The following is a 12932-nucleotide window of genomic DNA, read 5'->3' on the forward strand; positions in this document are numbered from 1 at the left end:
CTATTCGAGGACTCTTCCAATTTTCGCGTAAGTGTTTTGCATTCGTCGGTTAGTTTTATCCATGACCTTAGATTGGTTCTGAACCAAACTCTCTAATTCTTGTACGGTCGACACTGCAAAAAACACGCAAAAAACAAATGATTGCTTCTAAAAACCGATATTTAATGGAAAACTAAACATTTTTGAAATTTATTGCAGTTGATAGTCTGTTATTATGAATAACAGAGAAAACAGTAATAAATTTTGGGTATTCTAAGTTGCATTTTATATTGGGTTCCGTATTGATCATGGATAAACTATTGACATGCATGAGACCGTTCTTGTAGAAAATAAGCAGTCAATTTAGTTTTGTCACTTAATATTGTATATTTCATTATAACTGATTATAAGAAAATATAAATAATAAAAAAAATCAATTAAGTAAGTATGTTTTTAAATGTAGCAACTAAATGCGATAAACAAAAACTTTATTGGTGACCCTGATGCTCATTGATTTTTGTGAGTCAATATGAAGAAATTATAAAAATATTGATTGCCATAATTACCACATACATCTTTTCAGCGATATTTGATCAATTATAAAACAATTGATCCAAAATAAAGACAGTAATAAAGAAATTCACAATAAATTAGATATTTAGATATGGAGAAAAACCATAGCTACGAAAGTAAGTACTAGGATTGTTCAATTATTTATCAATCAAAGCTTACAAATTCACGCCAAACATTTAGAAAGTTAAATTATAAATAAGATTTCCAATTTCGATCTGCAATGACAATTTTTTCGATCAAGTTACAATGTATGTGGACTGTTCAACAGGCAATATCAATTATATAATGAACAAAAATCATAATTATCAGTTCAGCATATTTTAACAACTGTATTTTTCATTACATATATGTTAACATGTATATCAATAAAAATCAAAACTAATAATATGAATACACATATCAATAGCTTACCATGATACTCATACGTGAAGTTACAGGCAGATAATATAAAATTTGTGATAGTTTACGAGAAAATAATTACTTTTAGTATATAGTATAACATATAGCATACAATTATGATAAAACAGAAAAAAACTTACTGTGCTTATTCTCCATGTCGTGGATCATGAGTGATAAATCCTTTTTTGGATTTTCATCACTTGCAGTTAGAGAGCCAAGAGTTACCTGAAAAGTAAGTTTTTAGATGAAAATATTTGATTAATAATAAAACATGAAATAATAAGATTATAATTCTTCAAATCTTGTTCAAATTTCTGCATTTATTGCTTGAAAATTTATTAGAATAAGGTTGCCCAAGTCGTACCTCCTAAGTCCTAAGAATGCTATAATGTTTAGTGTATTTAAGATAGAAGAAAATCTTTGCCATTTGTTATTCTATATTTACTTGGATTTTTATTAACAATTGCATTTTATTTATTAAAATAGGCATTTTGACGTTTTTTGAAAAAAGAATTGAATTTTTGGAAAAAAAAACTTTTGAAAAAAATGTTTTTTTTATTTTGAAATATTTTGGAAATTTTGTACTTTTTTTTTCAAAGCAATATCGCGCTGCTTTAGTTGCATAGAGAAGAGAACCAAACTGTGGACGAAAAACTTAATAACTAGTGGTGTATGCCATCGTGCCTTAAGGAAAATTTCTGAATTTTTCGTCCTAAAAATTAAATTTTTTAAAAAAGATTAATTAATTTTTCAAATTTGAAAAAAGTAGGTTTATGAGAAATATAAAATTTTTTAACAAAATTGAAATTTTAGAAAAAAACCTTTTGGTTTTCTTTATTCTGAAATATTTTGAAAATTTTAAACTTTTTTTCAAAGCAATCGCACTGCTTTAGCAGCATAGAGACGAAATTTCAAAGCGCGTAAGCGCCGCATCGCCGTCTATCGTACAAAGGACGTTACGGAACCCATAGAAAAGTAAGCAAAATTGATAGACATTATTAAAATCTCCATAAAATATCTGATAATTTGATGTGCATGTGTCTAATGATAATTTTTGACCGCCAAATGGCAATTTTTTTTACTTTTCTTCACTAAATCTCCGAAACCGCTCGACCAGCCTTTCCAAAAATTTAATCAGTTCTTCATCTTGTCAATACAACTAAAATGTTTTTTGAGTTATTAAAACCGGACGCTCCGTTCTCTTAAAAACTGAGTTACCGTTTTTAGCTATTTTTTCCCCGTATCTTCGGAACGGTTAGACCTGTTTTTGCTAAAAACTAATCAGCACGTCTCCTTATCAATACTAATCAAATGTTTTTAGATTTATTCAAATCGGTTGATCGGAAATCGTCGACGAAAATTTGTATCCGCACACACACATACATCTTTTTTTCCTAAGGCATGCCAAAATGTTCAGAAACCTTTGAAACGTAAAAATATATAAAAAATTTCATTTTCGATTTTTTGCGATTACTATAACTTACCATGCGGGAAGTTAAAAATTGTAATTTCTCAAATTGTTGAATTTTTCAAAATTTTAAAGCTTTTGAAAATTCTAAGTTACAGTACGATAAGTTCCAGCAAGATGCGATGCAATTGAATTGAGAATAAAACGGGCAAGCGCGCGGAAATTTTATACCTGCACAATGAGAACAAAACTCGCGCTGCGAAATACAGCTCGTATGATGATATAAGAAACACGGTCCGTTCTGTTCGTTAGCTTTGCGCAGTGGCGATATCGTAACCAATGAGGTTTATCCGAGGTGCGATTATTGCTAGTTGAAAACTTTTACCAATACCCCGCCGAGACCACGTGAAATACCGTGGGCTATGGCAATTTTTGGAGGGTCCGAAAGGACCCCAATAATTCATGTATATATTATTAACACTTTGTGAATCCAAAATGCATATTGATTTTGCAGATGAAATTGAGAATAAAACGGGCAAGCGCGCGGAAATTTTATACCTGCACAATGAGAACAAAACTCGCGCTGCGAAATACAGCTCGTATGAGGATATAAGAAACACGGTCTGCTCTGTTCGTTAGCTTTGCGCAGTGGGCTATGGCAATTTTTGGAGGGTCCGAAAGGACCCCAATAAATTTCTTATAATAAATCTAATCGACAATTTGGGAATCTATAATTGATATATGGATTTACAGGTGTAATGATAATACTCTGTCTTCTACCGATTAATTTCAACTTTTGCGGACAGTTAAAGTTTCAACAAGACAAAAATTAAGTCATTTAATTTTTAAATTGGTTGTTATCCGAAATTTTATCAAAATCTGATAACTATAACGAAGGGTATTGCGAAAAATATTATATATATATCATATTTTAATCGTTATATACGATAAATGCTATAACATTCAAGTCCACGAACATGTTAAATATGAAAAAACAAATCATTCAACTTTTATAACGTTTATCTATTATTTTATTTGCCTTCAAAATTATTGTTACTTATTAACTTCTTGTAGAGTAATGTGATTGTAAAAATCTATTTTGCATAGTTCAAGGTTACTGAACATTTTGGCATGCCGTAGAAATCAACTCGATTTGAATGGTAAATTTTCGTCCACGATTTCGGTAACTATTGATTCCTATTGACTGGGAGATGTGCTGATTAGTTTTTGGCAGAGGTAGATTTAGCCTTTCGAAGGCACGGAACAAAAAGTGCATAAATCCGATTAGAATGATTCAAAAAACATTTCACTGGTATTGAAAGTATGAAGAATTGATTAATTTTTGGCAGGTCCAGCGGTTTCGGAAGTCCAATAAAAACATTTAAATAGCCATTTATCACTGTACCACTTTAGTTTGCTGAGCTTAGGGCACAGAACTTTTTGATATATCTTCAACTTTTCAATTGTTATTAATAATTCATACCTCTTTTTGCAAATTTGCCAACTGTTCTGACAATCTCAGGTTTTCCCTTCTCGCCTGAAGCAAATCAGCATCCGATCTGTCCAATCTTTGGCGCAATGATGTAATCTCAGAGTTAAGACGCGACATTTCTGATTTGGAATTTCGGTCAGCTCTCTCCAGAGATAATCTTTTTGAATACAATTTTATATTAATAATAATCAAAGTAAGGCAACTAAACTTACTAGGATATCAGCACCTTCAGAGCGATAAGGTAGAGCGGGGCCTAATGATCTGCCCACTATTATTTTCTCAAAAGCAAGTGAAGTATGGAATTTTTTAACGATACTATTTTTAAGTAGAAGGCAAAAGATTTATATCTAGTCATCAGTGTTAAGGTGATGACTTATCACCTTAATTCTTCGACGTCGCTATCAGGAAATGATGACCGTGCAACAATATTGCATAGCAAAGGTTTTTTATCGTTGTTAGTTTTTTTTGGTTTTGAATTCCTTTACTTAGTTTATAATGCCTGAATGTAATACTTGATATTACTTGAAAGTCATTAAATTGTATTATAAGATGAATTGTGATTTCTAAGTTATATTCAACCAGCTTTTTGAGTATACATGTGGGAGAGATAAAAGGATCCAACTAAACCAATACTCTTAAATAAATAAACAATTTAGAAAGTAGCAAATATTAATTTGCATTTGGGTTTCAAAAATATTAATGGTTGTAGATCACAAAACATAATTACCTCAACGAAGCAATTTCTTCTTCCAAAGATTGTTTCTCAGCATTGCACTGGGCAAGATCAGATTGCAGAGAAGCTATAAAAATGATATTCATTAGTGACAATTTTTTTATTTAATGAACAAAAATCCAAAGTACCTGTTTTATTTCGAAGTTCAGTTTTCAAATCATCAATCTGATGATTTCTGGATGTTATTTCACGTTTATAATCGGACTCTATCCGGCGCTGTCTTTCTAACTCCAATTGAAGTTTATTAGCTGTTTCCCATTGATTACTCAAATCACCACCTAGTTGATCGACCTGGATGAAAATAAGATGTCGATAAATAGATGGATAAATAATTCAATGTAATTCTTTCATTTAAATGTTTACTTTCTTAAATATTTTAAGTTCAATTAGTCTAATAGCTTTTGTATTCTGATTGCTATTTAATTGAAATAAAACAATGTTTGGTTTATTTTATTGAAAATAGTATTTTCAAAGCAGATGCTCCTTAAGAGTTTGGGTTCTACTGGTTGGAAACCCCGGCTTTAACATTTAATAATATAAATTACAAAATTTGATAGAACATGTCTTAAAGGAACGTTGTATAAGCGCATCACTTTACCATATTTAGCATTTTTGCACGATAAAAATATTAACCAAATATAAATAGGAAATTAATAATTTTGATATCGATGGATTCACATTCTGGAATTCCGGTATAAGCAGATGAAAACTTTCCAATTGTTGACTTAATTACCTTATTTATTAAAACAACCAATTTGAAAACCAAATTTTCGACTAAGAAGGGGAACCTCAAGTTTTTATGCTTATTTATCTATGACCTCAAGTTTACTCATCAGGGATTTTGTTGAAATTTTGCAGGGTAATAAAGTTGATAATTAGGATGATATATAATAATATAAATAATATAAAAACTTCTTGAAGTTATTAGCTTATTATAAGCTTAAAATAAGAAAGTTCAAAGATGAGCATAAAAGTTGAAAGTCTGCCATCTTAGCATATTAATAGGAAACACTATAAGTGCACATCTCGAGTTTATAAAGTTTAATTAATATTTATAATTGAACTACTTTTCATATGCCTATAATATTTTAAAAGGTTTTTGTTCACTATGATCTTTATCACTAAGTGAAGCTTTATGAAAACCTCAGGCGAGGAAAACTGAGGTTCTCCTTGTAAGTTAATAACATAATTACTTTAGAAGTTAATAATTAGATTGCTTAATATGTGTTTTCACATTAAAGATCAATTAGATATAGTTATTTTTAGTAATAAATTTATCAAAATGAACCTGAGCACAATATCGCTTATCAGCAGCAGCTCTTTCTTCGGCAACTCGGCGTGCTGTTTCATGATTTGCTTCACGAACTCTTTCATACTGTTTTTCTAACTCATCCTACAAAAAAATGAAATAAAATTAGAACACCAAATAATTTGGAAACGATTGCGTTATGAAGAAATTATGTATCATCTCACTTTTAGTCGTCGAACTTCAGCATCAGATTGACTCTTTTCGAAAATCATTTGCTCCAACAGCCCTTGGTTACGTTTCGATTTCAAAACTGAATCAGATTCGGCATCCCTTAATTGCGAAAGGCTTGTTTGAAGTTTAGAAATAGTAGCTTCTAGGTTACTTTTATCTCTGAAATTTATATTTTAATATTATTATTTAATATTTTTTTATATTAATACACAAGGCTACCAGATCACGATTGAAAATTAAATTCATGTTACATTTGTCAATTTCTAAAATCTTTGACAATGGTTGGAGGTCTTTGTAATTTTAAGTAATTTTTTTAATCCCACAGTTTTAATATAATAATAAAAAAATTTAAACACGCTAGTTTGATGGTGATTCTTAGGTTCATTCTGTCATCTTCAGGTATTGGGTATTATTTGATTAATAAAATAATAAAAGGACTTATGTGAAATGTAATTTTTCACAGGGAAATGGATAATAATTTTATTTCAGCAATAATATATAATGTTCATCTGTGTTCATAAACAGAGATCTTGGCAAAGGCAGGTTTAGCTGTTTCGGAGATACCGAGTAGAATGTGTAAAAAATGGCAATTTTTGAGAGAAGGAAGCATTCGATTTGAATGATTCAAAAAAATTCTGCTTGGGTTGACAAAACGATTGCTTCTGGGGATTTTTTTTAAATTTTCAAAAAAAAATTTTTTTAATAATTCTATATTTCGAATATTTCATTATGGTACGGGAAGTTCCAGCAATTTGCCTTAAGACACGATGCCATACATCGCAAAAAAATCAGAAATATTTTTTTTATATATCTTTACGTTTCAAAGGTTTCTAAACATTTTGGCATACCTTAGAAAAAATGGATGTATGTGCGCGTGTGTGTGGTGTATGTATGTATGTGTGTGTATATGTGTGTGTGTGTGTGATGTATGTATATATGTGTGTATGTATGTGTGTGTGTGCGGATACAAATTTTCGTCGACGATTTCGGGAACACCGATTAACCAATTTGAGTAATTCAAAAAACATTTTATTAGTATTGATAAGGAGACGTGCTAATTAGTTTTAGGCAAAGGCAGGTCTAACCGTTCCAAAGATACGGGGCAAAAAGTGTCAAAAACGGTAACTCAGGTTTTAAGAGAACGGAGGGTCCGATTTTAATATTTTAGAAAACATTTTACTTTGATTGACAAGATGAACAACTGATTAAATTTTTGGGAAGGCAGGTATAGCAGTTCCGGAGCTCTAGTAAAAAAGGCATTTGGCGGTCAAAAAGAGATTAGACTCGATTAGTAGAAAAGAGATTGAGATATTCATGTCAAATTATCAGATATTTTATGGAGATTTTAATAATATGTATTAATTTTGTTCATATTTCTATGGGTTCCTTAACATCGTTTGTCCGTTAAGGTGCGTCCACACCTAACGAACGAACACGAACGAACATAAATGAACGTACCAGAACGAACGGCAACAGCATAGTGTGGACGCCACAACGATCACGAACGAACATAAACAAACATGGCGAGCAATGTTCCGCAACTCGTCGGTACATCAAAGGGAATTGTTCGTTCATGTTTGAACTCGTATGTGTAGTGTGGACGCTACCACGAATGTAGACAAACATTTTTCTTTTTTGATGTTAAAATGTGCAGCTAGTTTATGTTGTGTTTATTATAAGATATTGCTGTTATTGACAAATTTTGTGAATTTGATGACTTTAAATAATTTTGCTCTTTCCCGCCACTTTAAATAATAAATCTGACGTTTCACGGTACATCCTCGAACAAAAAGATTCAAGCCCTCACTGCTTTGAGGCGTTTGTTTGGAATTATTCGCGTTCGATCGTGTTCCTGTTCGTTCTTCTTCGTATTTTCTTGTTCGACATGTTCGTTCGTTAGGTGTGGATGCACCTTTAGCGGCGATGTTACGAAACGCGACGCTTTGCGTTTCGATATTTTGTCTCTATGCAGCTAAATTATACTTGTTTATCTAAAGCCGTGCGATTGCTTTGAAAAAAAAGTTCAAAATTTCCAAAATATTTCAAAATAAAAAAATCAATTCAAGAAAGTCTTTTTTTAAAAAAAAAAAAATTGAAAATTTCTCAAAAATCTCTCAAGTTTTCAAAACAAAAAAAAAATTTTTTAAATATTTAATTTTTGGTACGGTATTTTTGATTATTTTTTAATTTTCGGTTTGGTATTTGCTTTAAGGCACGATGTCATACACCACTAGTTATTTTTCGAATGTTTAATTACGGTACGAGAAATTCCAGCAATTTGGTTAAAACCACTTACCACTTATGTTTACTTATCTATGCCACTTACTAATGGATTCACATCCATTCTACTTGCTTATCTATGGTTCTATGATACGCGCGCAAGACTAGACAGGCACGTCTAATTGTGTTTTTGTTTGTATCTATGGCGTTAGAACACAAGATTTTCACTCATTGTTTTCAAAACAAATCGCATTTTATTAATTTAGTTTTAATCGTATCTTTAAATGTTCACTTGAACGTTTGATTATATTTTTAATACCGATAATAAGAAGATTACTTAAGTGATTATTAAGTAATGGAAGGCAGAAAATTACATGAAAAAATTTACGTTGACCGTTGGGAGAAATGTCAAGTAAATAAATTGTTTTCCCTCCGTTTTGATTTAATTTGTATACATTATTTGTCATATAAATATTTAACAGCAATTAAAGTAATTCGTATGAATTTTGATTTTCCAAGCAATTTTATCAACTATTTAGATTCTAAAACAAATTTTTAGACTTGTCATCTTCAATTTCACCAAGATACCAGAAACTTGCATAACATAACCTAAATTAATAAACTATGTATTAATTCGTTTATAACTTATTGTTTTTATTACAGGTTTCAGAATGTTGCTATTTTATGAGTAAATTGCCTTGCAAAACTCCAGAACAACTGAATGAGCAATGGACACATCCAATTTATTCCACAAATGTGAACTTAAAATTCTTGTCAAATTTGACAAGACATTCAGTAAGTAACTTTTAATTGATAACAGATAAATTGATCATCCTGCTTATCCAAAAGAAAATTTAGAAGAAATCAACTCTTGTTACTTATTACCATCTACACAAAGTTTTGTGAATGTAGAGGTGCGAACGAACAAAAGTATCTATATTCTTTATATTTTATATTTATCATTAGTCAGTGTTTGTTGAACCATCAGAGCAGGAACTTAAAGCTACCTGATGTAATTTTATAGTATTTTATGTATCAAGTGTTTAATAAATTAATTAACATTAATCAATTGTCTGTAATCAAATAATAATTTCACATCACTCTCGAGTTAATAAAATAACTAATTTTGAAGTCTAGTAATATTTAAAAGGAGTGAAATAGCAAAACCAGCTATGCATAATTTGGAGTCTTAACATATATATTATTTTTGCTTCTGTTTCTATTTTCAGGTAAAAAGAAATTTGTTAAACCCTTTAACATTTGGTGAACCGAAAAAAATATCTGTTGCTGATTTTGAGTTTACAGTGACTGCCATAGATCCTGATACGTGTACAGGAAAAGTTATATATCACTTTTCTTGTAAGTAATTGTCATTTTGCGTTTTTAAATTTCATGTCCCGACTTAAGGAGGTATTTTGGTCTAGAGGCATGAATTTTATGTGATGTTTGAAAGGCAAAAAATATTCTTCATATCATTTTTTCATACTTCATACCAGTTCTTAATTAATGTTTTAATTAATATAAAAAAAAAGTGGGCGGGTCTCAAAAAATTGGCACCTGACCATGCCCATGATTTTAGCCCTCCAAATAGTCTGAAGAAAAAAACATTTATTATCAATCTAGAATGATGCTCCAATCATATAACAAGTTAAAAGAACTGCTTTTTTTTCACAACATAGAGACTGTCTGAAAGAAAAATATTTTTTTTATAACTTTTCTTGATATTCTCCAATTTCTTAAAAATATTAAAATTCGGAATTCAGGGGTGACTTTATACTGAAGTCTATAAAGAAGTCTCTGTACAAATATCAAACAAATCACTCGAGTAGAAATTAAGAATTTGTGGGTATCATATTGAAAAAGACGGTTTCGAGAAAAACGCATTTTAAAGTTACATCTTGTGGGCATATTTTTGATTAGCTTTGAGAATATGTGAACTAAACAAACTTGATTTTTTAAATCTTAATTAAATCAATTCATTTCAGTTGATGGTACTGAGTGTTTGTATATGGATGGTACTTTGATGTCTCCAAGTGTATTCACAAATCCATATATAACACATTTGGGAAACACTAATATTATTGACACAATTTTTATTGATAGTCCACTTTTAGAGCTGCCTATTGAAATCGATATTGATCTGGTTGTTGAACAAATAATCAATATATTTAGGTAAGATTTAAAACAATTATAAATCAAATGTGTTAGGAATATAAATTTGTATATTGTTCTTTATTTTAGTTCCAGAAAATCTGTTGTGTCCTTAGAAACTTTAGGGATGGAAGACTTGTTAGTCAAAATTGCAATAAAGGGCCATACTATACACATTGGCAGTAAACGATTAAACCTTTTGAAATTGCTGAAGAAAGATACAAACTTTACAAAAGAAAAAAATGTAAATTTAAGAATAGTTGAATCTAATACTTGCAAAGACCTTGAAACATGTTTCAGGTATTTTGATATAATTATTATTCAATATTATAAAATTATCATCAATTATCAGTTTTTCTTTTCATTTTCAGACGTTACAAAGATGATCAAATGCACCACATTCTAGTATCACCTTTTTATTCTTTATTAGATATATATACTTTGCAAAAACTAGGTGTACATGTTGTTCGATACTCAGACAACACTACTTCAACAGCTTTAAATAACATTTTAAAAATAATCAAACCCAAAAATTTAATGGATTGCAATGAGTCAAACCCAAAAACAGATTTATTAATGAACCTTCTATTGATTTCTAGAACTAATTTGAGTTTAGATTCGACTTATCTGCAGAATGCACAAAGATTATCTCTAGCTGGTGCTTTATCAGGGAGTTCAGAAAACGAGAGCCATAATTCAATCGCACTTGTGGCTGATCCTCCTAAAAATATTGAACATTTGTACACTGATACTCAAGAATCGTTTAATCCATTAGCTACAAGCACACAAAAAACTAGAGATGATGAAAATGGTAATTTAACACCTATAGAGAATTCTGAAAACACTAACATAATGCCAATAGAAAATTCATCATTGAATAAACTAGTTAATGAGGGTGATCAGCCAAACAATTTAGTACAAGATATTGTGCTTCATCATTCATTTGAATCGCAACGATATTTAGATGAGTATCAGAAAAACCTATACAGAGGAGACAATGCGATGAGTCAGGACAATATTGTGGCCGAATCCCGCAGCAATCCAAATATTTTACCTGGTGACCTTAGTATCATCAACACCAATTTATCACAGGGCTCGAATGTAATAAAAAAACAAAATGCTGTAGAAACATCACCGGCCCTGGAGGCAACTAATGTTGCTGAACAATTAGCAGTTGATAAATCCTCTGAAAACACTTCACCAAACACCAACATAAGTAAAGATTCATATTTTCAGAACATATCAGATATTAACACCAGCGCAATCGATGCTAATCAATCTTCATCATCAAAATCTTCACAATCTTCACCTGCAGTAGACTTAGCTAAAACTACACAGAATCAAATAGACAAACCAAAAGATCCCTGTGAAATAGAACATGCCCTTGCTAAAATAGTAAGGCAAGTCCAGTTCAATGTAGAATCCAATGAGGTGCACATTATCTCCAATATTGAGATATGTTCAGATGACAGTCAAGACATTCCTAGTTCAAATACGACCAAAACATATCCGATACCAGAAACAGAAGTAAATGAAATGCCTGGTAGCATATTTGCAGAAGTAGATATGGAAACTAGGGACGAAGAATATTATTTGGCACATGGTTTACCACAACATTATGCCTCGTCAAAGGAGACAGACAGTTCATCTGATAGCATTACAATTAATCCTGAGGCAAGTTTTGTTCCGGTTGAACCTGGTGCATTGATAATATCAGAAGTAGAGCACTTGCATTCACAACTTCTAGAGACAAGTGATTACATGGAAGGAACAAGTGAAGACCTTGCAGCAAGTGAATCTAGTCCATCTACAAGTGGTTTGAACCTGCCTATAAGAAGACCAAGCATTTCTTCACCTTCAGATTCCTCTTCCGGGGAGCCAATTAGAGAAGAAAGTGAAAATCAAGTATCAAGTTATTCTTTTCCATCAACGAGTGGATTGAACCTGCGTCCATGTTCAGTATTGTTAAGGAGACTAAACATTTCTTCATCTTCAGATTCCTCTTCTGATCAGGAGTCATTTGTTTTATCCGAAAAGCAAATGATGTTGAAGGCGAAAAATGAAGCAATAAGTAAAAAAATTGAACAAAAACGTGACTTATCAATCATTGATGATCATGAAGATGATAAGCTTGTGTCGGAAAATGGGTTAGAGTTTCTTGATATAAATTGTATAGATATTCAGCAATATATGGATAGTATATTTAGATTTTCTGTTAACTTGAACCTTAACCATCTTAAAAGCAAACTTCAGAAGAACAAAAGGGAGGAAAAGGAAAAGGAATTAATTTTATTTGAATGATTTTGTTGTATGTGTTTTTAATGAAGATTGTATTGTTGAATTAATGATGTATAATTTTATTTATTGCAGTGGTTTGTTGATGTTGAAATATAAATTTTTGTAAATCTGTGAAATTAATTTATATTTTTAATAAATATTTTAATTAAAATGTTTGTTTGATTTTGTTAATTCTATTTCTTCTGTTAACTATTTCAAT

At 30.7% G+C, this 12932-nt stretch overlaps 2 protein-coding genes and 1 non-coding gene across 3 annotated transcripts; 2 read left to right on the plus strand and 1 right to left on the minus strand.

The window, feature by feature from the left end:
- LOC113383623 (M protein, serotype 12-like) lies at positions 1 to 8408 on the minus strand. Its single transcript, XM_026621873.1, has 8 exons — positions 8374 to 8408; positions 6058 to 6223; positions 5873 to 5977; positions 4713 to 4875; positions 4579 to 4651; positions 3843 to 4008; positions 1092 to 1176; positions 1 to 113 (listed from the first exon to the last, which is right to left on the minus strand). Exons 1-8 carry the CDS (start codon positions 8406 to 8408, stop codon positions 1 to 3), a joined length of 906 nt encoding a protein of 301 aa, XP_026477658.1.
- Positions 2670 to 2810, plus strand: LOC113383833. The gene has a single exon (XR_003367794.1). It is a non-coding gene; the product is annotated as a U4 spliceosomal RNA (small nuclear RNA).
- Positions 8409 to 8530: 122 nt separating the features above from the next.
- Positions 8531 to 12736, plus strand: LOC113383624. Its single transcript, XM_026621874.1, has 6 exons — positions 8531 to 8696; positions 8948 to 9079; positions 9514 to 9643; positions 10270 to 10456; positions 10526 to 10735; positions 10807 to 12736. Exons 1-6 carry the CDS (start codon positions 8640 to 8642, stop codon positions 12734 to 12736), a joined length of 2646 nt encoding a protein of 881 aa, XP_026477659.1. The 5' UTR covers positions 8531 to 8639.
- The last annotated feature ends 196 nt before the right edge of the window (positions 12737 to 12932 follow it).

This window comes from Ctenocephalides felis, unplaced genomic scaffold, assembly GCF_003426905.1.
Source record: "Ctenocephalides felis isolate EL2017-DRISC unplaced genomic scaffold, ASM342690v1 CF-g0.4_SCAFFOLD_03570, whole genome shotgun sequence".
NCBI lineage: Eukaryota > Metazoa > Arthropoda > Insecta > Siphonaptera > Pulicidae > Ctenocephalides > Ctenocephalides felis.

What these genes read in the sequence shown, in the direction of transcription:
- LOC113383623 (XM_026621873.1), bottom strand. Translation starts at nt 8,408, where the DNA reads ATGGATGTGAATCCATTAGTAAGTGGCATAGATAA. An exon ending in TTAGTAAGTGGCATAGATAA is followed by an intron (nt 6,224 to 8,373) that starts GTAAACATAAGT and finishes TATAAATTTCAG; the next exon opens with AGATAAAAGTAACCTAGAAG. An exon ending in CTGAAGTTCGACGACTAAAA is followed by an intron (nt 5,978 to 6,057) that starts GTGAGATGATAC and finishes ATTTTTTTGTAG; the next exon opens with GATGAGTTAGAAAAACAGTA.
- LOC113383624 (XM_026621874.1), top strand. Translation starts at nt 8,640, where the DNA reads ATGGAAGGCAGAAAATTACATGAAAAAATTTACGTTGACCGTTGGGAG. An exon ending in CAAATTTGACAAGACATTCA is followed by an intron (nt 9,080 to 9,513) that starts GTAAGTAACTTT and finishes TTCTATTTTCAG; the next exon opens with GTAAAAAGAAATTTGTTAAA. An exon ending in GACCTTGAAACATGTTTCAG is followed by an intron (nt 10,736 to 10,806) that starts GTATTTTGATAT and finishes TTTCATTTTCAG; the next exon opens with ACGTTACAAAGATGATCAAA.